Here is a 22,614-nt window from a genome sequence, read left to right on the forward strand (position 1 = left end):
CAAACTTTGCAGCCCCCGTTCGGAGCCGCGCTCGGACTCCGGCGCGGCGGCGGCTCCCGGGGCGGCGGCGGCCCCGGTTGACATAGTAACCCCGCGGCGGGGCGCGCAGGCGGCCGCCCCTCCCTCCCTCTCTCTCCCCCCGCCCTCCCCTCCCCTCCGCCGGGGGACGCGGCGCTGTGAGGCGGCCGAGCCGCAGTGCCGCGCGCTGGCCGGTTCCGCGCTGCTTCCGCGGCGCCCTCAGGGAGCCGCTGCGCGTCCGGGCGCCTCAACCGCGGGACAACATGAGCCAGGCGCAGCCCTACGCCCCGCGGAAGAGCAGCTCCCCGGCGGCCGGCACTCGGCGGAACGACAGCCAGGACTACCTGCTGCTCGACGCGGAGCCGTGCGAGGAGAGCGCCCTGCCGCCCTACGCCTTCTACCCCGTGTGAGTCCCGCCGGACGGGCCCGGGGTCCCTTCCTCCCTCCCTCCCTCCCTTCTTCCCTCCCTGCGCGGGCGCGGAGCGGGGCGGACGCCGGCCTCTGCGCTAACTCCCGCTGGAGGGAGCGAGGCGGCAGCGGGACAGGTGCGGGCGTGGGGCTGGGCTGGGCTGGTGCCGCTGCCCGCCCGCTGCGCCCCGGCTGGGGCAGAGCCCGCGGCGGGGTCCGCTCCTGGGCAGCCGCCGTGGGGACTCGGTCATCTTTCCTCGTCTGCCCCGGTAGAGGAGCGGGGTCTGCGAAAGCCGGAGGAGCAGCAGTAGCCTCCCGTGTCCAGCTGGCAGAGGTCTGCCGAGGCGCAGATACCTGCCCCGCGGTAAGGGAGGCGAAGGATAGCTTCGATTTGCTGTGGAGAGTGCTCGAGGGACGACGGTTGTGCTTAAAACTAACGGTATCGAATAGGTTTAATATAGTTACAGAAATTGTAACTCCTGCGATCAGTTGCTCCCGCAGAGAGGGTGCACGTTACAGGCGTATTCACAAACCCATAATCTTTTCATTACCGTGTTTTGTCAGAAACGTGTAGCCTCGCTTGATTTGATTCTCTAAGTTTTGCTGGATAGTTATCGTTTAAAGTAGGGTGTAAGAACATACGCAATAAAAACTAAATGAAGCATAAACTATAAAGGTTTCAGGAACCGCAATTTTTAATATCCAGGTCAATTGACATTCAGGGTTGACAGCGTCCTTCTGGTTATGTGTTGTCAGCATGACTTCTGTAATTACCACTTGTTAATGCTTCTGAGGAGAAGCTGTCCCACAGAGGGGGAAAATGGGTATTAAGAAATGCAAGATGCGTCATAAAATCTCAGGTGATTACCAGAAGATGTGTACTTTCTTTTGTACAAATTGTATTTTATTGCTTAACTGGTAAATTCCAGTTACTAACCTCTCATGGTTTTTGCTGTTTTATCCATGAGGGACTTACCAGCCACTTGCCAACTACCTGGATATAGGAAAGGAATAATAGTAAGGAAACTAGCAACACTCACAGTGTTTGTTTATTTATAAACACAGTTAAGAACAAATTTTCAGAATTCACTGCTGTCTTGCTATTCCTAAGTGTCTCTGTAGAGTACTAATTCAGTATGCTCATGTAACTGTAATTGCACATTGGACTTAAACCCCACCTCAAAATATATGAATGCACCTGTCTAATGAATGCTTTCCGAAGAAAAACCTCATGATGGTTAGTTCAGAGACTGGTTCTGACTAACAGACTTCAGCTGTGAACTAATATGGCAATTCCGAAGTTCTTTGCTGTGTACTTAGAATGGTTGTGCAGCTATGAGAGGATACATCTTGCGTAAGTGATTCAAAGCATCTCTTGAAACAAAATCTGCAAGGTTTGTGAACTGCTGATATTTTCAGTTCAGCAGGATGAGCCTGTGCTAGCAGCTCTTGGTCCAGCACACAAGCGTGGAGATCGCCTCTCATCATCTCACAGTGGCAATAAGGAAAGCCTAGGTCCTAGGCAAGTTACTTTGTAGAACTAGGATAGCACTAAATGCAGGAATTTCTCTCCAATTATGTCAAAGCCTCAGATGGCTGGCTCTGTGGTACAGGTAGGTCCAGGACCCTGGAGTCCCTCCTTGGTAGAAGGTGTTTCCATCAGTCTTTGAGAGAATAGACAAAAGCTACCTGATATGCATGGCGGGTATAAATTTGAGGAACATGCCCCTTCTCTAATTTATATAGTTGCTACTAAAAAGGGTGCTTTAGTGGGCAGTGCTTGTTTTTTAGATGCACCTAAGGCATGGGGAAGCTGTCATTCAGGGCTTCTCTGGGTGTGGAAAGGAGCCACTTCACAGGCACCCATAGATGATGCCTACATGCAACCACTGCAAGGACTTCTTGTCTGACAGGGATGAATGCAGTGAGTATAGGCTCCTCCAAGGTGGAGGACTAAGATGGAGGACCTGTACTAAGTACAGGTTTTGAATTTTCCTGCCTGAATTCCACCTGTTTTAGGTATATTTTGCAGATCTGTCTTTTCAGACAGAAGTCATTAATTTTACTGGTGGCCTTCAAAGGGCCAAGAACATAGTCAGATGGCCAGTGCTTAGAATATGCTTTTCTAATCTTTGTCATCTACATGCAGTAAGAATACTTTTTTCTACTTTATTTGAAAATCCTTAAATCATGTTGTTATGGTAGAGAGTGTTATATGAATCCTACCTTGTATCTGTAAAGTCATAAGGTCTCTGGAGATCCCAAGGATGCTGCTGATGAAGGGCATGTGTTACCCTGAGAGATAAATTATGTAAAATCAGTATTTCATCTGCTATGAATCTGCTTGGACTCAGTGCGTGTGCCTTATCTGTCCTGTTTTGTCAGCATTTATTCTTTAGCTACTTCTCCAGAAATGTGGCAGCTCAGGGAGCTGGTCATGCTGTTCGGTGCTGTACCATGAGTCCTCGTATGAATCTTTGGTGCCCATTGGATTATGAGTCTAAACCATGGGGACTGTGGGTCTGTCCACTGAGATAGAGTTACGTGTCCCTGGAGATTGAGTGGTGCATCTGCGCTTGAATGCAAACACAAGAAAATAACCCTCCAGATAACATCAGTTGGTGTATTAAAATGTTTTAACTGAAGCCACGTACATTTCACTTGGAGTATTTCTTGGTATATCCCATTACTAAGGGTATTTTTTTCAAACTAACTGGAAAATGATAGGCATCATTTGCACATGCAAAAATGCCCCAGGAACATCTTGTGTGATGGTGATTAATGCAGAACAGTAATGCAGAGTACAGCTGATGTCCAAAAAAAGCTCAAGTGTACCTCCTTTTAAACATTACTGAGAGGGTAACATGCTTAGTGGTGTAATATGGCATGTGACTGTCGCTTGAAAAGGAGTCTGATACCATGCAATACTTTTCCTCAAGTGGTGATTTAGTGCTAATGCTGACGTTTTTGCGCATTGTGTGTAGAACAGGTTTTTCATGTGTTGTTTTGTGACTGCCTTTGAGTGGTATAGTGGCTGGATTCTAAAATCACCACTTTAAGAGAACTATTTCTTGTATCTACAGCCCTAGTCTATCAAACTACTGCTTGAGTTCAGTGGTGTTACTCCTGAGCCTTTATAACAGCAAGTAATTGTTTAATAAAAGACATTGAGTTTGCCTTTTTTTACCCCCAGGTGATTTTTCAGATGATTCATTAATTGTAAAATAGTGTGGTCATATTAAAAATCAGAGTAACTGTCACTGATCAACCCAATTGGCTTGATGTTGTGTCAATTAGGCTGAGACAGTATAGCATGCTTAGGTATTAAATTACCTGTAAATTGGACAAATATTTGAAATACTGACCTGTCAATGTTAACTGACTCTGAGTAGCAAGAGACCTGACAGACTTACTCATATATTTGAGGCTTTCTTTGAGTTTCAGCACTTGTGCTTAACAATGGGCATGATATTGAATGAGTGTGAATTCAGTACCACTCTTTCTGAGGAACAGCTTTAATTTGTCCAAGGTAGCCACTACCTTTGTTGCAAACAAGACTTCAACAAGGTACCTTGGGCTCAGCAGCTGTACCAAGTGGGGTCACACAGTCTTTTGGCAGTAAGTGGATAGAAGACTCTTACCTTTATTTGTGGTATGATGCAAAATGGAATTCTAATGGGATTTTGTGCTGAAAGATCTTGCTTTTCCTTTGAATTCAGAAACTTTGGTAGGAAAACCACACTTCAGGCTATCTGCAAAATTTGTAATTAAATGGTTTCCAAAAGATGAGGCTACGTTTTAAGAATTTAATAACTGTATATTAGAAATCATATGCAAGTAAACACTTTTTTTCTAGTAGTCCTCCCATCTAGTCATCAAGGCTCATCCCTAATGTGCTAAAAAATACATTGCATCATGCATGTCAGAAGATTGCCTCCTGAAATAAAAAAATGTGGATATGTTTTTTTTGTTCTTCTTGTTGCAAGTATTTTATTGGCAAAGAGCCTGGTTTTGTAGTTTAAAACAGGATGGAAAGTGCATTTTAAGGTCTAACCCCAAACCTGAGTGCTGATGTGCAGTGGGATTGGAAAGTGATAGTACTTGTATGTAAATTTCCCTGCTGAAAAAATGTAACTGAAGAACAGATTGTCAGCATACTGAGCTAGTGAGAATACGCTAATTCGGTCAGACATCTGGTTATATTGCTTATTTATACTTTGAAATATTTTCATTGTGAAAAATAAATCTGTTTTCTTATACACGTGAGGATGGATAATTTTGCATTAAAAATGTCAGTGGTAAAGTAAATGAGGCACACAAATTATCAGATGAAAACAGGGAAAAAAAGGGTTCTGATGGGCATAACTGCCTTGAGGCATAGATTCTTTCTCAGTTTTTGTGGTTTCAGATCAAGTGTTTCTCAGTACTATCAAACTCAATGCGTACTTTAAAGCCCTTTCTTTGTTAAATAATATGTTTAGTAGTTTCTTTCCTGCCTGCAATATAACAGTTTCTGCTGCTGGTATAACATCATTTTTATCTCCAGCCTCAACTATCTTGCTTGAAATGACCTGTAAAATTATCTTCCAGACTCTTCATTAGCCATAATCTCTTTAGGGAGTACTGTGCAATGTGGCAGCTGTGTTTCAGATAGCTAGTCTCCTTGCTGAGATGCTATGTCCTCTGAAAATACATTGCAATAGTTTTGGTGATAGCAAAAAGGTAGAAGAGTTAGTATGGAGGGGGGGTCATTCCCTTTTATAGCTTAGTGGATGGAACACTTTCCTATGAATTAGAACTAATGGAGCTACTTTCTACTGGGCACAGGAAAAAAAAATATCATAGTTTGGGTGACTGAATTCAATCCCCAAGTCTTGGGTAAAAGAACATCACCATTATTACAAAGCCCCAGAAAATCCAGCTTTTAGTTCCCTCTGCATCTTCTACAAGTATCTAGAAGAGAATGCTTCACTTTGAAAAGATATGCTTAATGTTTTTTTTTTTTTCCCTAAATACATTTCTTTTAAAAATCTGAATGAATAATAGCAAATAAATATTTTGTTTTAATCAAAAGGAAATATATTTATTTTTATATTTCAGCCTGACAGGTTAATTAGTAAAAAAAATCAGTCATGTGGTCTGATGTTTCCTACCTCATCAGAAATGAGGAGAAGAGAAACCATAACCGTGTTTTTTTGGGGTAAGACATTCAATAAAGGTTTATTTTAAAAGAGTGGCAAAGCAGACCAACAATACTTGTTTCACCTTGGAGAGCTGAGGTCTGTTGCTAATGAGTACTGTGCAGCTCAGTCCGTAAGGTGCACGATACTGGCCAGGGCTAGGTGCTGGTCTGGTGGGCTTTAACATGCTCCGTTTTGGTGCCTCCCTGGAGCAGACTCAGTGTTCTGTAGATGGAGTTTTCTACCAGATCATTTTATGCTTTGAAGATGTTTGAAAAAACAGTGAACTTATGCAGAAACTGGTATACAGTCTGAAAACTACCTCATAAAGATGAATTGAACCATGTATGTTTGTTTTTGGTGAAGACCGGTGGGATTTGTTGGGTTTAGTTGTTTGGTACTTTTGCATTCACTGGATATGCTCACTAATTTAACAGTGAACTTCCTTTGGTCACCTATGTCACCTATGCTTGTACTTCGTAATTGGTTTTGCATGACCCATTGCAGTATTTCTGTAGGTTTATTTATACCCATTCTTAAGAAAAGGATATATTTGTGGATCACTCTTAGGTAGTTACTGAACGAATGAAAGCCACTTCCCTGTGGGACCTAATTTTATAAAACTGGAAGCTTTCCATATAAATACGTCATTTGTTAAATTTGCATGAGGAAGGTGGAGTAGTGATTAAGAAATGTGTGGGATATATATGGCATGCTTTTCACTGTAAATGTTAATAACAAGTGTGTTCTTTGTCAAACACCCTCCCAGCAGCATTTGCCACCACAGGAGCTGAAGGTTATAATAACTGGCTACTTGAATTCCTGCCAACTATCAGTATCCCCAACTAAAGGTGACTTGGCATGGTGGGTCTACTTCATCATGCTGTCTTTAGACTTCCCATCTCTGCACACATGAGCAAAAGAAAATTTTGGCAGGTAAACTATATTCATCAAATTCTTTATAACTTGTTTTCGTACCTCAAACTGTGAGAAGTGCAAGGCAATAACTTAGGAAAGGGCTTCAATCTTAAAGTGCATGAGTCTTATGTACACGTTTGTGCACATACTTGTGAGTGTAGACACTTGCACACAGAGCCTACTCAACACGAGGCTTAAAGGATTTGCATTGATAAGTGGTATTTAAATGTAAGTTTTGATAATTAAATGTCGACAAAAAAACTGCATGTAATTTAATTATCACTAAGCTTCTCTGGAATGGATTAACATTTTTATCTTGTATTAGAATGGTTATTATTTGTTTAGCAGTGACCACTTAAATACATAATCAGGTATGCTATTTTTAGCAAAATAGATGTTATGGAATATAATGTGAAGATAACTAATTAAAGTCTGGGTTTATTTTCTATATCCATTTCTGTACAACTACACGTTTTCATACCAGCACAGCTCTGTTGTCCCTCTCAACCTAATATATCTAAATAAATGTTTGTCAATATTAAAAAAAAAAAAAAAGTGCAAGCTTTGGCACTAGGAATGAGATGTGAGATTGGGTACAAGAACCCCAAGTAAGTGGAGTAGAAGAGGAACTGCATATCAAGAATTGTCATTTTAGATGTGTTCTCAAGGCTATGTGGGAAGTGTGGATGGCTTGTTTTCTGTAAGAATTGAATGTAAGTTCCTTTTGTTTAAAAAAAGTTGCAAATTTGAAGAAAATGGCACTGTTGTGGATGTAGATTTGCTGGGTGAAAGCTTTGTTGTGGATGGGCAGCTTTCTTTTAATGTGGAAGAGTATTGATGAAATAAAAATGTCAAATAGTAGTAGCAATAATAATTGTGAATCACCAAGAAGTAGATGTGATGCCCGCCTCTTCGCTCAAACGTTCCTGCGGTAGTGCCCTTAGTCATACTGCTGTTAATGTTCTCCCTTGTACGTCATTAATTAAAAACAAAACCAGCCTTGCCCACTACCAGATTAAAAATACCCCAGGAAACAGAGTACAGATCACAAGGTCTGTATGATGCAGCGCTAGCAATTTTACAGAATATTTGGACTGGAGAATTTCCGTGAAACTTTGCTGCTTTGTTACCAAATCTTGACCGAAACAGTGCATCTCTTACAAATGGCACCTTGTATTCTTTGAGTTAAGTCCTGGTCTATTGAAGGTAGTGGGAGTTTTGCTGGATAGCCCAGGTGTTTAGGAGGTTCATACTACAAATTGACTCAGTTGTGAATGACCAGCAGCAGCCGGAGCCCCTCTTGACCATGTGCACAAATAGCTGTTCCAACAGACTTATGCTTGGCCCAGCTGTGGTACGCCAATAGTTGTGCACGTGATGGGTTGTAATCACTGAGCTGCACAGATGATCTCATATATTTCTAATCAGATGCTGGCTAATTGCTGCTAATAAGGGCAAAGTACTATAGAGCCAGTTGAATTCTTATTTTGAAAAGAGAGGACCTTGATTTCACCATGACACATAGGGGACCCCCCCATGCAAGCAGGCAATGTCTAACTCGGAGCTGGACAGTACCTAGCCTGAGACCAAGGAGGTGTTGAAAAGACTTGGCAACCAGAGCTGTCCTGGTTCCTCCTGAAACATTTTAATGCATCCTGATCAGCTTAATTAGCAAATAGGTATGTGCACAGCAGATTGACAGGGTGAACTACAATGCTGGTCTGTTGCCTCCCATTTTTACTGGTGTTGGTTCAAATGGAGACTTGGTTGTGCTGATTTTCTTCCTGGCCCAGTCTGGGTTTCTCCTGTCTTGCACACTGACTGAATTTAGGAATGATGACTGATCGCTTAGAAGCCTTTCAAAAGGGAAGATTCCCTCATCTTTGAGGAGTGATTTATGTTTTCTTTCTATTCTGTAATATTTTTGCCTGTGGCATATATGTTTCAGCTGTTCTAGACATGATTTTTCTCCCCTTTTTTAGAACAGGTAGCCAGGTCAGACCGCTAAACTTTGTTAGTCTTACTCTGTGTACGTGTCTTAGGCCTGCCAAGTGGTAATAATCCAATACTTGGTGCTTTTTATAAGGCTCTTGAAGTGCTTTGCAAGCAGACATGTTGCACACAGTCCAGCTGTCGACCTTCCAGCCGCTGGGTGCTTGGCAGCAGAGAGAGCTGTTCTTACAACAGCAGTGTTTTAAATCATGGGTTGTGTCAGTTAAACAACTCTACAGCACCTGGCACGTTGCAGAAGGCCATAACAGTGGTACTACCAGCATGAATCCAGGAAATACTTTTAACTGAGGTGCAGTTTGTGGGAGGATGTTTTGGAAACTGTCATCGTGAAGCTCGGAGGATCTGTGCCATTGAGACTCACGCTGTGAACGTCATGATTACCATTTCTCTGCTAATCATGGTGTGGGAAAGTGCCCTTCCTTCCCCACGTGCCCATGAACATGCCAAGTCATGCGTGGCAGAAGCATGCTTATGAGTGGGGGCTTGTGATGTGGACAGCATTTAATACGTCTGATCACTTAGCAGTGGGCTGCTGCATCCATCCCATGTGAAACAGCTGAGCTTGGGAGAGATGTGTGTTGACTCGCAAGCCCCACCACACAGGGAGCTTAGTGCCATGAAAGATCCAGATATTAGTTAAAATAGTGGATTGTAGCGTTTTTTTCCTAAGCATTTGTGATATGTGCCAATGATTATGGTCACGTTCTGTGAGTTTCTAACCATGTTCACTGATTTATGTGGGATCAGAACCATTGTATTGATTTTTTCTTTTCTGTTTTTGTAATCCTTTCAGAAGACACAGTGAGCCTCTTTGAGATTTGTTCCTAACCAACTGTTTTTCATGATTGAAGACTATAAACCAATTTTCCCTTCTGTTTTGCAATGTAATAATTGATTTTCTACATTAGTTTAGTTCCACTCTGCTAATCTTTGGTTTTATGTGTTATTTTCTTAAGCTAATTTAAAATTATTTTCAAGTGTGTTTTAAAATTTGTTAATGCAATGTCACATGTACTAGAAATTTTTAGTTTATTATCTGCACTTGCTGAATTTGTTGGATTATACTTGAGTCAGATTTTTTTTTTCTTGCTGGATTTATGATTTTATAGTTATACAGTAAACCTGCTATGATCCACATATGTTAAGTACAGAAAGATTTTGAAATGGTAATTTAAAGGTCATAGAGCTTTATTTTGGACACATGTGAGAGAGGAGTCTTTTTAGAAGTTAATATAAATTTATGTAATACGAGTGGGGCTTACTCAAAGGGAAATCCCATGCTCCGAGAACTCTCAAGTTTCCCTAGCACTGAAGCGAAGGATGAATCAGTATGTTCATGGATCTGCCTGCACCACATCCACGGTCTGGCTTTTGCTTTCCTCTGTCCTGTAGGAGCACATGGACTAGGATGGTTGCTCAGAGCGTTTAGGCTCTGTATAGGATCAACATGCTCCACTGTACCAGGGAGGTGAAATTAAATTAACTCTGGTGCAGTGGGATACTTGAGAACATTTGCAGTAGAACTTTTAAAATTTCTGTCCAGACATTTAAGTCCTGCTCTAAATTGTGTTGACAAATCAGATGCAAAGAGCAGGCTGCTGGATGGCAGCAATGACTCTTCCTCTATGTAGCTCTTCTTTTCCTTTCCCTTTAAGAACAGGTTTCCTATAAATTTCTCAAGACAGTTTTTGAAGTCTGCTGCTTTCATAGCTTTCTCAAGTGAGTCTTAGAATCATACTTCTCCCCTTACTGTGTACTATTTTGTTGTCATCTCTTTCAGTGTAGAAATCTGAACTGAAAAATGCGATGACTGTTAACAAAAATTGGATCAAAGTGCTAACAAAAGTTAGTTAATACAACTGTGTTTTCAGGTAGTGGCAATGGGATGGAATTTCCCAAAGATATTAGATATTTTGTATGGCCTCACATTAGCATTCTCACTTCAGGATATTAAAAACTAAAACCACACATCAATATCGCTGGAAAGTTTGGGCTGCAGTCCGTGTTACTGTTCCAAGTCCCATGGAGTTTGGTGAGGGTGGGAGTCTGTAACAGCCTTTTGCTGGCTAGGAAAGGCTAAGGAGTTACAGCAACATGGCAGATACTGTGGAGGAAGAATAGCTATATCTTGAACTGACATCTAAGCAACAAATAAAACACACAAAAATTAGGGTGGGAGAGGAACATAAGTTTCTGAAGATACAGTCTATTCTATTTAAAACATTTTGTAGAGCACAGCTAACAAAAAAGTCAGCAGTAGCAGTATCTCCAGAAGGTCTGTAGAATGAACCACTGCCTACAGTATGAAGTGGTAGAAGTTAATGTTCTCCACTTTTCTTCAGAAAAGAATTTCAGAAAATTAAGTCAGAAAGCTATTTAATCATTTAGCAACATCTTATGTGAGCACATTGGTAGGTAAACAGCAACTGATGTGATAGTGAAATTTCAGCACTGCTTTGTATGATAAAATAATAATGACCTTACCTAACAAGTTGATATATAAAATATACACTGGGATTTCTTACCCCACAGCCAGTTCCAGCCTAAAATCAGCAACAATGTTTAATATATAACAGGAAGGAAGGCCTAAAAATCTAGGAATGGATTTACAGAGACAGCAAGGCTAATGCCTCTAATCTTACAAAGCTGTCTGAGGATCTTTAATAACCTAAGGTGTATACATTATTGATTTTCACATCAAATCTGAAAAAAAGCAGAATTTTCCCTAGTATCAGTGAGAGCATTGATAACACCTTAAAGGGTAGTAATATCCTTTGTGGATTGATTAACCAGCTTCAGTTCATGCAGGATTTGTGATATGTCCCAATGAATCAATGAGGAAGGTGCTGGTACAGGGGTAGCAGCACTCTGCTGATTATCCGTGTGCCTTGTCTGACCTCTGGCTGTGACAGGACTGACTTACTCCCAGCATGCAGATCTTGATATCTCCAGAGGGCCAGAAAAGGCATAGAGGTACACAGTGAGGAGGAGGGGAAATAGGGGGACTCACTGTGGGGGATATGGCGCAGTTCCTATCTGGATCTCCTTTTCTTTGAAACTTGAGTAGGGGGTGGGAGGGCTGGTGCATGTACAGGTATCACCCCAAAGACAGCATGCATGCATACAGGAAAGTGCAGGAACTTGGTAGGATTCCTAGTGGTGGTGATGTATGAATAACTTGTGATGCTTCATGTTCTTGAGTTCATGAGTTCCTGATTTCATGAGTCTTGAACGTCTAGATCAGGTTGTAGGTGTTGCATATTGTGGATCAAGCATAGTAGGATTGACAGAAACTCCACATCCATCCATGGTTTGTTTTCAAATCCTATAACTTTTAGTAAAAATGTAAGGAACTTTACCATCTTCTTTTGATTTAGACATGGAATCTGTGGTTGGAAGGTGGAAATCCTGCTGGTACCTGTTTTCATTTCTGTGGTGGCCTTCAGGCTTTTCCCTTCCTTGAAGACTTCTGCCGGGGTGACAGCAATGTCGACGAATCTAGGAGAGACCAAGGGGTTTGTCTGAAATGAAGCATCCAGCTTGGCCTCATGGTCTGGGCTCCTTCTGTAGGGTGTGAAAGAGCCAGGCCCCTTCAGGGGCTAGTTCATCAGATCTGTTTCAGAACTGGGTGAATCATGATGGTGACTAAAATATTGTGGAAGGGTTGTTGATGAATAGCAAATCTATATTCCACAACATGCAGATGCGCTGCTGCTTCAGTGGGATGTGTTCATAGGCCTGTGGAGAATATTATCCTCAGTCTTCAGTATCCCTGAATGTGTATTTTGTCCTGTGTTTCACTGTTTGTGTTGTGTAGTGTGTATCAATAATTGATAATCTAAATACAGAAGAAAAGATGATAATGTATTTCAGGAACAGATTATAGAAATGAGAAATATGTGATATACAGTGAAAACCAGCATGTAATTCTTTGACTAAGGCTAAATTCTGATATGTATCTATATGGATGGATTTTCTGACCTTTGGCTACTGAACTACACAAAATTTAGATCGACCTAATTTTTTTTGAGAGAAAATTTTGAGAGCATTAGAAAGGATATTTTGCATGCAAATCATCTGCACTGCATTAGTGAATAGAGTTAGAAGGCAGAACATGAGATACAGACCCTAACAGCTTTATTTTTTAACAAGAGGAATTTTGTTTCGAATTTAAATTAAAACTTGAACCAAGCAATTAGAGCGTAATCCTTCATTTTCATTAAAAGCTTCACTTAGAATTTGCAAAAGTATTAAATCTGATTAATTTAATAATAAATTGTAATGATGGATTCCATAAGCATTACAGAAGACTTTGCAGAATTTCTGTTCCTGTTTCCTGATTTTTCAGTTGGTCAGCATGGATAAAGTAGTTTTGTTAGTGGTGATGTAACTCTGTTTCAAAATAGAATTTCTTACAGTTAAGGCTGTTTACTAACATCCTGTAATGTCAGATTGTGTTCCCTCCTCTTGAGTTACACGCATGGCTCGCTGACATAACCTTTAATTAATTTAATGCTTCTGCAGTCTACGTGCAGGCTAGTACAGGCTGAAGTTGAGAATGTACCTCAGTTGTAAATGAGATTTTGCTCTGCAATTATTTAGAATTGTAAAACATTCATTGCATAAAATTTGCATAAAGTTTGCATAGAAAACAGGAACATTTTCTGTTCGAAAATGAATGAAAGTCTTCATTTTCAATATCTCTATGACCTGAACGTTCACCCAAAATTGTTTTCCTCCGTTCACAAATCTGTTCAGTCGATGTCATTCTCTCGGGAGACCAGCCCAGGTGAGGCAATTGTGACCAGAACTACAATTCTGTCTTCCTTCAATAGAAAAGTATAATTAACTGTTCTGTGGAGCTGATGCAAAATGGTACATTTCAGATGAGTTACAAAGTAGCCATATGAATGTTTTCTCCTCCTCCACAATATTAAGGTTTGGATCCAAGTAACACAACTTCCCCTTCTCCCCTTCATTTTAATGTATTTGGTTAAAATCTGATAAGTTCGACAAGCAAGAAAAATTCCTGTTGAAAGTTTTTTTTCAGAATCTGTATTCGCCACTGGATAAATGAAAAGGCCGCTTTGATTCTCATTTCTCTTTATGTAGTTTGTTTTTCCAGCAGAAGAGTTTCCTTCCATCCCAAAGAACTGATGTCGTATGGGTCTTAACTCTGCTAGTGTACTTGTGATTTCACACTAAAAAATGCCTTGCATTGTTATTCTGCTTCAATTCACCGGATTCTCTGGATGTTAGTATTAAGATAAAGGATGGTGTTTCTGTGTAACTAAAAGTTTTAATTAAATAGTAGTTCTCTCAAGTATGTTGCAAAGCCAGTATAATTTGATAATAAGTAGAACTAAGTAAAAACTGGTTTTGCTTAGTATTTACCACTGCAATGTCAGTGGTCCAAAATCCATGTTTATGTGTCAGTTTGAATAAACACCCCTTAGGAAGATTTCTCGTTTCTTTATTTTGCCATAGTGAATTATTTAGTGGTAAGGTACATTTGTGGGGTGTCAAAGACCGAGTTGCAAGACCTGTTTCAACTAGGGCAGAACAGAAATCTCAACCACAGTTGCTACCTCCCAGAAAAAGGTCAGCAAGTCCGAACCGTTCTTCTATCTGTTCCTCAGGTTTCTTCTTGAAGATAAAGATCTTGAAGTTTTCTCAGTGTATTTTGAAACTTTATTTTTCCACTGTGAAAGTGAACCTCTTGATTTCCATTTAGATACAATAACAGTCTTTGTCAAGTGGTTGTAAGAGCCTCCCTATGTTATTCTATTATCATCTAACTAGACAGCTACAGCAACTAATGATATTGTCAAATATACTAGCTGAGGATTTCTTCTGTTCTGTGGGATCAAAGGCGACATGGTGTTTAGTGGATGCCGGGGCTTTTTACTCTCTTTTGAGTGGTGGTGGGCTGACAGAAGGTTCTTTAAATTTTACAAATGTCACAAGAAAATATTCTGCAATTATGAAGTAACAGTAAGTGTTAAAGGTCTCATTTTATGTCCTTATCAGATCAGGTCTTTTACATTGTGCCATGTATTGCACTCATTATATCTCAGGTCTGAGAAATGCAAATGATCTTTTCCTGCTGGAACTGGGTGTGTGAGTTGCCACCAATTCTGTTTTCACTAAAAGTGTCTCTGAGGTCAGAATACCACATACTTCATTTGTGCATATCAGGGAACAATAAACATCATGATTGTTTCTTCATTCTGATAAAGCAATTACTTTTTAATAATAGTAATTACAGTTATTAAACTAAACCAAAGTAATTACTTTTTTTACATTGTTTTCCCTTTTATGTAAGTGCACACATTGAAATGCTAAGCACTTCTTCAGTGGCTGTTGTTTATCCTGAAGTTATACTGTGCTGATTTTTAGTGGAATTTTCTTTTTTTGTGCAGAATGCATATTTCTTCAACCTGCTTTGCAGCAGATAGTGTGTAACATCTCCAGAAATAACTCTGCTCCCTCCTTGTTTTCATGGAATTCAGCTTCATGTTTTTTAACTGTTTTTAGTTTAATTCTGGGTAACATCTCTCAGCTGTTCTTTTTGTTGAATACCATTTGTTTTTTAAGCACTTCTAAGGTAAATTTTGTCATATTGCCTTGCTTCTTCCATTTAATTAGCAATACATCACATTCACATAGTGAAAATTACTTCTTCCTAACATAGATGCAGGAGGAGTATAGATAGGTGCATTTCATTGTTTTCCCATAAGCAGAGCAGGAAGAAAAATAAACGTCTCCTGTAGCGGAGCTATAATTGTTGTGGAAATCTTTATTTTATCCAAGAAGGAAAAATTGGTTTAGATTTGTTGTTTTCTCTGAACTTGTTAAAAAAATAGAGTTGCTAGTTAGCATCAGCACTTCATTGGTTGAGTTACAAATGAAGCTTTTCTGGAAAATCTTCATTTTGTAGAAATACTTGGTTAGACCCACATTCATGTTAGCTGATGGACACATTTTATTGTTACAGAGTATAATGAGTAAGCAAATGGATAAACACGTTAAGGTCCTTAATCAGTCAAATGTGACTGCTAGAATAATCATACCTATTACCTTTATGGAAGTGTGTTTGATATATTATTGCATATCTGTTTTATGGGAAATGCAGTTACCTTTAGGTTAATTGCTGCCTTTAGTCATATCCTCTTCTGCTTCTTTGTGAAGCACAGACAACTTACTGCCCATTCTTCCTCAGGTGCTGAGCAGAATGCGTACGTGCTGCTTCTGCAGAAGGAAGTTCTCTGTCCCCAAGCCCTAGTCACTTGTCTAATTCCAACAGGTTCTCCTATTGCTGTTTTCAGACATTTAAAAGACTTTTAGTGCTTTTTCCTGTACTCTGAGTAGCTCTGAGGTTGTTGGTTGTCATTTTCCTAATCAGTTGTTTACATGGCTTTCATTTCATGAGTCCCTTTTATCCACAATTGCATCCACTCATAACTTACCATATTAGTCTAGTTCTTCAATCACATAAGACATTTGTATTCAGCATGGAGGATCCATGATGTTAAAGTCCATATTCTTCTCCCATCCTTATTTTACTGGCAATTTTCTTCAGAGCCCTCCCTATGACAGGTCAGGATCAATGAGAGATATCCAAAGGAGGATATCTGGAAAGATGATATATTTTAAAAAAAGAATAGGATCTGAATAATATTTCAGCATGAAGAACTCTGAATTTAGGGACTATACTTAGAAATTGATGCTATTTGATGACATGTTAACATTGTTATATTTCATATCTGCAGTTCTCTGAGAAAATCAGACACGATTACTGTCAATGGTAGTGATGAGTGGGTTAGACAGATTTCAGCTATATTTGATGTTAATAGTTAGATTCTCAAGAAATAAATAGAGACTGAATAGATCTTCTGAGAGTAAAAGAATTACTTGGGCTTTGGTTACAATCCAGAAACTGACAAATATGATTAAAGCGCAGTTCATTCCTATGTTGGAGTGTTAGTTCAGTGCTGACTGGAGGGCATGCTGATCTGCCATATCCTTGTTACGGACTCTCTGGTTTGTGTTGTACACTACAGGTTTTACGGATAAACCATGCAGGTGTATTTCCCCTCATTCAATTAACCTTTTTTTTTTTTTCTTCCACTTTTCTATCTTTACTTGCATTGGATGTGGAAATATTGAGGTGATTTTAGTTGCCACATTGTTTCCTGTCTAGAGTTCATACTTTGCAAACTTGATGGCTTTTTAGACAATTCTGTGCTATAGAGGATAAGAACTATTCTACTGAAGATCTTAAGTTTTGTGCATGTTTTTCTTAAAAGATGAGTAGTTGCGGTTTAAGAGAAGCAATAAAAAATGTGAATAGCTAAAATTAATACAGGTTTACAAAAATAAAGTAAAAGTATTATATTTAGACTTCTTACATTTCTCTAATCAAGTAGTAGAGGAAGCAGCTAGCTTAAATGCCATCTTGTTAAGACATGACTGTTATCCTTTTTGTGATCCTCTACAGCTTTTCTGTTGGAGATGATTTTTATGTTTCTCTGACCTTTTTGCTGATACCGTACCCTATTGCCTGGAACTACAACTCTGTATAATAAACTGTGCTAAAGGTAATGGTGAAAATTGTGCCTGACTCATGCCAGAAGTAATTCATACCACTAGGAGAACAGGGAAGAGGAAGAAAAGGTGACCTTGTGAGTTTGGTCTGAATTCTGTGCCAGTGTTTCACCCTGTGCTTAATTCCTGCATTACTGTATTAGAATCAGATTTAGATACATTCAGCATCTGGGATGAGCTCATTAAACTGCACTGTGTGATACACGTTTGTTTTCCCTCCTTTTATAAATGTATATACAATACATGTGTACATTCATATACATTCCCTTTTCTCCCCCTTTTTGAAAATAGATGTCATTAAATGGAGTTAAAGGAAGTTACCCCTTGTCATTAAATGATCAAGGCAGTGAGAGCTCAGCAGAACTCTTGGCAACACCAGCACAGGCTTGTGTTATCCTGTCAACATAGCGTCACGTTCCTCCTCATCTGCTGAAGAGTTCTGTGAGTAGATGGTGGCTGGACCTTATGTGGGTATAAATTGTGTGAAGGCAGTCGGGAGTTTCTTCTCCCTCCCCATCACATGGCAGCCCCAAGGGGCATTGTAGCTTCTGAGCTAAGGTAATGTAGGTCACTGGTGCGAGGATACTCTTCAGCAGGGTTACCGAAAGAGGCAGGGATGGACAGGGAGAAGATAGGATCATGTCTTTGTCCCACAGGTACATAAAAGGAGTGGCTGAGGTAGCCACCCATGTGGGATGCAGGGCAAGGGTTATTTTGCACCTTGTACATACAGAACTGTTTTATCTGGGTTAGTTTTTGAAATGTGATGTTAGCCACTGCATGCCAATTCATATCTTTTAAGTGCTGATTGACATTGTTCAAAGGTTGAACAGTTTGAGCATGAGTTTAGGGGGAGTCGGTGTGCCCTAGCATCACACCTTTCAAATATAAGCCAACAGAAGGTCTGAAACAGAAAGTCTTCACAGTGCCCGAGCACCTCCTTGTTACTGCAGTAATATGGCTAAGTGCCATGCTCTAGCATTTGGCAAGTGATTGCAAACACAAGCAAAGCAGTTGAGTCAGACTATGGCTTTTCAAACAAGGCCCTGCAGAGCTATAGACACAAATATTTACTGTTTGAGCTTAAATCTGTTGTCTGGAAAGATGAGAAGACTCAGGTGTTTATGTTGACCAGGCGTAAAGTTGGGAAGGGAAAAGCTAGGGTCCTAGCAAGTCTTGTCACAGATGGGTCTTGTTTCCAGGCCTGAAATCAGTCTTACTTTCTGTTTCAGTTTGTACTGGCTAATATTTTTATACTTTGTTACAGTTGCTAAACACAAGATGTTATCTACAACTCCCCAGGTTATTATGGCTAGGAAAAGATAGTGCTCTACAGAGCTCACTTACTGCTAGTAGATCATGACATTAATAATGAGAGCAGTTAAATACTGTTTAAATATTGAAAAATAAACATATCTTGAAGACGTTGAAGCATAAATAAACATATGTTGAAGCATAAGACATGCAGCTTGTGTATTTGAGAAACGTACTAAACATGGGACTGCAATACTGAACATACAATCCAGCAGAATGCCATAAAATCCAGTTTAACTAAAGCAACAGTAGTTTAATGTTAAAATGGAGTGTGCCGCAGTTGCCTACCTGGTTTGCCCATTTTCTGTGTTCTGCTTAATCACAAATTCCAGCTGTAGAGATTTTTGTGTCTGAGGAGGCAAAACCCCAGGCCTGGGAAGGAGGCAGGTAATGTTACAGAAGCTGGTGCTTCTTCTGAGGCTGTCTCTGAGTATGGGGGCTCTCTTCAAACAGCATAGTGAATACTTTCTGACCGGGAAAGCATCAAAGGGTTGTTGTTAGTAGTTTAAAAATGAGAGGACTACAAGGTACTTGACAACTATTAGTTTGTTTTGACAAATGTAATTATATGTGCTTAAATCACAGCTGTGTAGAACCTTCTTTTGCTTTTGAATTCGTCTGTACACAAAAGGTGTAGGGAGCAGCGGAAGTGATATGAAAATGTAAATTATCTAAGCCTACCCATAAGGTTGAACACACATTTAAGACTCCTCCAAATTCAGAAAGTACTTGAGCTTGTGATTAAGTCTTAATGGTTTCAATAGAACTCAAGTGTATTCTTAAGTGAAAACCACAGATCTTCTTTTATGAACTTAGATTGTAGCTACAGAAGAGGAAATGGAAAGAATCAATTCTGGTATTTTACTACTCTTACACTCCTACGAAAATTTTTTTTCTAGTTTCATGTGTGGTATTTTCATTGTACAGAGCTTAAAGAAAAAGATAGTTTTAAATATATTAAAATAAATGTTTTAATTTTCCTAGTGTGTATTTTACATCACATTCCTGAACATGATCCTGGCATTCTATGGTTTTAAATAATTTAAATTATGCTGATATTTTTTTTTATGGTTTATTATACTGAGAAGCAATAAATTAAGTTTTCTGTAGCATTTATTTGACTATGAATGAGTCATTTAATTAAGTTGATAATAATATGAGTTAGAAATTTTGCAAGACATAAAAATTTAAGTTCCAGTATTTAACATTAATGAACAGTATTCATATGATATGTTAAAAGGATGGGTAGGCAAAGATGTATTATACATGTATTGAACTGATCTGTTTCTGTATGTGGATTTTTATAAAGTGTGTTATAAGGCTTTAAAGCATTTGTCAATTTTGCAGATTTAAAAGGGGGTAAAATACAATTTAATTTGCATAGAGATTGAAAGATGATTTGGTTTAGATGAGTGGTAGGACTTTATCTGCTAAGAGGTTCTATCGACTGTAAGGTATTAGAATGAGAAATAATTTAAACCTGATTCTTTCTTTTTGTTAACCGGGACGGTTTAAATACGTCAGCACTGAGTAGTGGTGTTAACTGACAGTAGAGCCAATGTGAAGAACAAGAATTTGAAAATGAGGACTGCTGACTACAGGAAAAAAATCGGCCACTCATTTAATTTAGATGAATAAATGAGAGTACTTAAGCACTAAAAACTGAACCTAAATATATCTGAGGAACTGTTTAAAAACATAGCATGTATCTTGGCTGTAGTCAAATTGTTGAAGTATGTACTGCAAGAAATTCAGCTGTTCTTACAGATGACAGACTGTGAATATGGGAACACCAGCGCTGTAGGTTTATAGTTCTCCTGAAGTAGCCCTGAAATCTGTGTTTTGTGTTATAGAGAAGTAAGTTTCAGCTTAATTTAGCCATCTAGCATCTCTTTAGTTTACTGCAGGTGAACAGGATTTGAGTAAGTGTTGCTGTACTTACACAGGACTTTCTTTTCTAGTTAGAAAACAAGTGATATGTTTTCTGCACTTCTCCAGATACTTACTGGTTGTCTTCTCATTGCATAGGCTGAAAGTCTGCATGAATTCCTGATTACCTGGATGACTTGCATTTTTACTGATTAAACTGTCTTTTGTGGATGTTGTGAGGGGTGTTGTGTTTAGATTTGAGAACCTTAGCAATCTGCATTTTTAGCAGTTAAGTATGACTGGTTTATTTGTAATCTGCAAAACTCCAAAAAAACCATTTTACTGTGATTCACTTTCTTTAACGACAGTTCAGGTATCTTTATGGTTATCTTTAGAGTTCCTATCGATGTACAAAAATAATTCCTTAGATAGTGGTACTGGCAATGTCATAAATGCTATTGAGACAGATAAATATTATAGTGATAATGGGGTGTTTATGCATGTCAGCATAACTGGGAAAAGATTGATGGGTTTCTAACAGCTTACACCATCCGGAGATCACCTGTATTTATGACATTAATTGTGGGAAGGGAGCAGTGTTTGAACAAATTTTATATGGGTGGACAACATTGAGAAACATTTTATTTGAAGACCAAATAATTACAAACTTCAAAAGGCCGTTTTTTTCATAGGTGCAAAGCCCCCAACTAGTTAATTTGTTTCAAAATTCTGAAGATTAGTCTTTCTAGTTATGGATATTTGTTTTGTAACATCACTTTTAGAATGACGAACTTATTATATGGGCAATTATAACTACTGTGAAAATAAATGCCTTTGATTATTTGTATCTGACACTGGATTTATAAGACTTCTGATTTTGAAATTTACAAATGAATTTGCTAAAGTGAGCTTCAAGGTTTGATAAAATTGCCTGTGTATGATCGTGGTGGTATTTTATTATGTGCGTTCTGTCAAAATTTATTCTGAATCTGAAAATTATAAGTACTAGTCTGTCACTTTGCTACATTTTTTCAGGTACAAGTGTAATAACTTCAAGGAAAGTTAATGGTGACCTTCAAGTGTGAACAACACAAACATTCTCTATTTTAAAGTTACATCTCAAGATACATAGTACAGTTAGAAGCTGTGAGCTTTCGTTAAGGATTTCTATACTGTGAGTTGATCTAATTTTGATTTTTGGGAGTTTCTGAATCAGATAAAGGTCATTATTTGGTTTTCTACAGTAGCTGAAGTTTTCCAACTCAGGGCAAATGGATACTCTTGACATCCTTATCCTAGGGCGAGTTTAGTGAGGCAGCTATTGTCTATGCTTTCTTTATTCTAAAGTGTACATTTCAGTATGACCACAATTCTTATTTAGGTCTTGAAGGCATCATCTCACTTGTTAGAATAATTAGAAATGGAATAATTAATTATATGCTGTGTGAAAGTATCTTTCCACATTTGGCATTTGTTTAAAGTTTACAATATTTACTGCACATTGCACAGAAACTGGGACAACTTCCAATTAAAATAGGTCCTACTTCTCATTCACAAGGCTGATTCTGATCCTTTTACTCATGTTAGGAAGACCCAGACCCAGCGTATGCCCAGTGTAATACTTGGGCAGAAGATCTGTTTGTTCCACAGTTAAGATGTCGGGTACAGTATTTCCAGATGAGCTTCTTGGAGAGCATCAGAAATATAATTGACATTTCAGAGACTTTGGGTTTGGAAGAGGCAGAGACCCCACAGACTTCTGAGGTCAGTGGCCTCATCGGCCAGTGCTTGGGAGAAGCCTGAGAGTAGAGTCAAGGTGTGAATGCCATGCTCAGTGTGTGAAATTTGACAGATCTGCAACAGTTGTCAAATAACTTGACTAGGAACACAGGTTAGAGAGTGAAGTGTATCTAGCAATGTTAATTTTATCATTTGGTGAACTGCTCAAAGGTGCTGAAGTGCTCCATTGAGGAATCCCCAAAAAATTCTTAGAAGAGTGACACGCATTTGGACTGAAAATGTCAGAGAGTTATAGAGATTTAAATGTTAATACAGTAATAATTAGCAGAGCTAATTTGTTATAAAACGAATCATGGATGTCTTCAAACAGCAGTTCTCTGGTTTGAACTTTCATCATCACTGGACATTACTTTTGACATCACTTTCCTTAAAAACAGCTTTCAGTGTATTGTACATAATGTACTTGATCACTGATATAATTAATTAGACCACTGGAGTTACTCTAAGGTTCCTTCATAATCAGTAGAGATAATTAGTAATTTTTAAT

At 39.1% G+C, this 22,614-nt stretch overlaps 1 protein-coding gene across 1 annotated transcript in view; it reads left to right on the forward strand.

Annotated features, from left to right (window-relative positions):
- Nucleotides 1–281: 281 nt before the first annotated feature.
- Nucleotides 282–22,614, forward strand: part of TRPC6 (transient receptor potential cation channel subfamily C member 6) — a 115,270-nt gene continuing 92,937 nt past the window's right edge. Inside the window, exon 1 of the mRNA XM_074817004.1 lies at nucleotides 282–424. Within this exon, the coding sequence (XP_074673105.1) occupies nucleotides 282–424 (143 nt within the window). The remainder of the gene's footprint in view (nucleotides 425–22,614) is intronic.

This window comes from Strix aluco, chromosome 2, assembly GCF_031877795.1.
Source record: "Strix aluco isolate bStrAlu1 chromosome 2, bStrAlu1.hap1, whole genome shotgun sequence".
Lineage (NCBI taxonomy): Eukaryota > Metazoa > Chordata > Aves > Strigiformes > Strigidae > Strix > Strix aluco.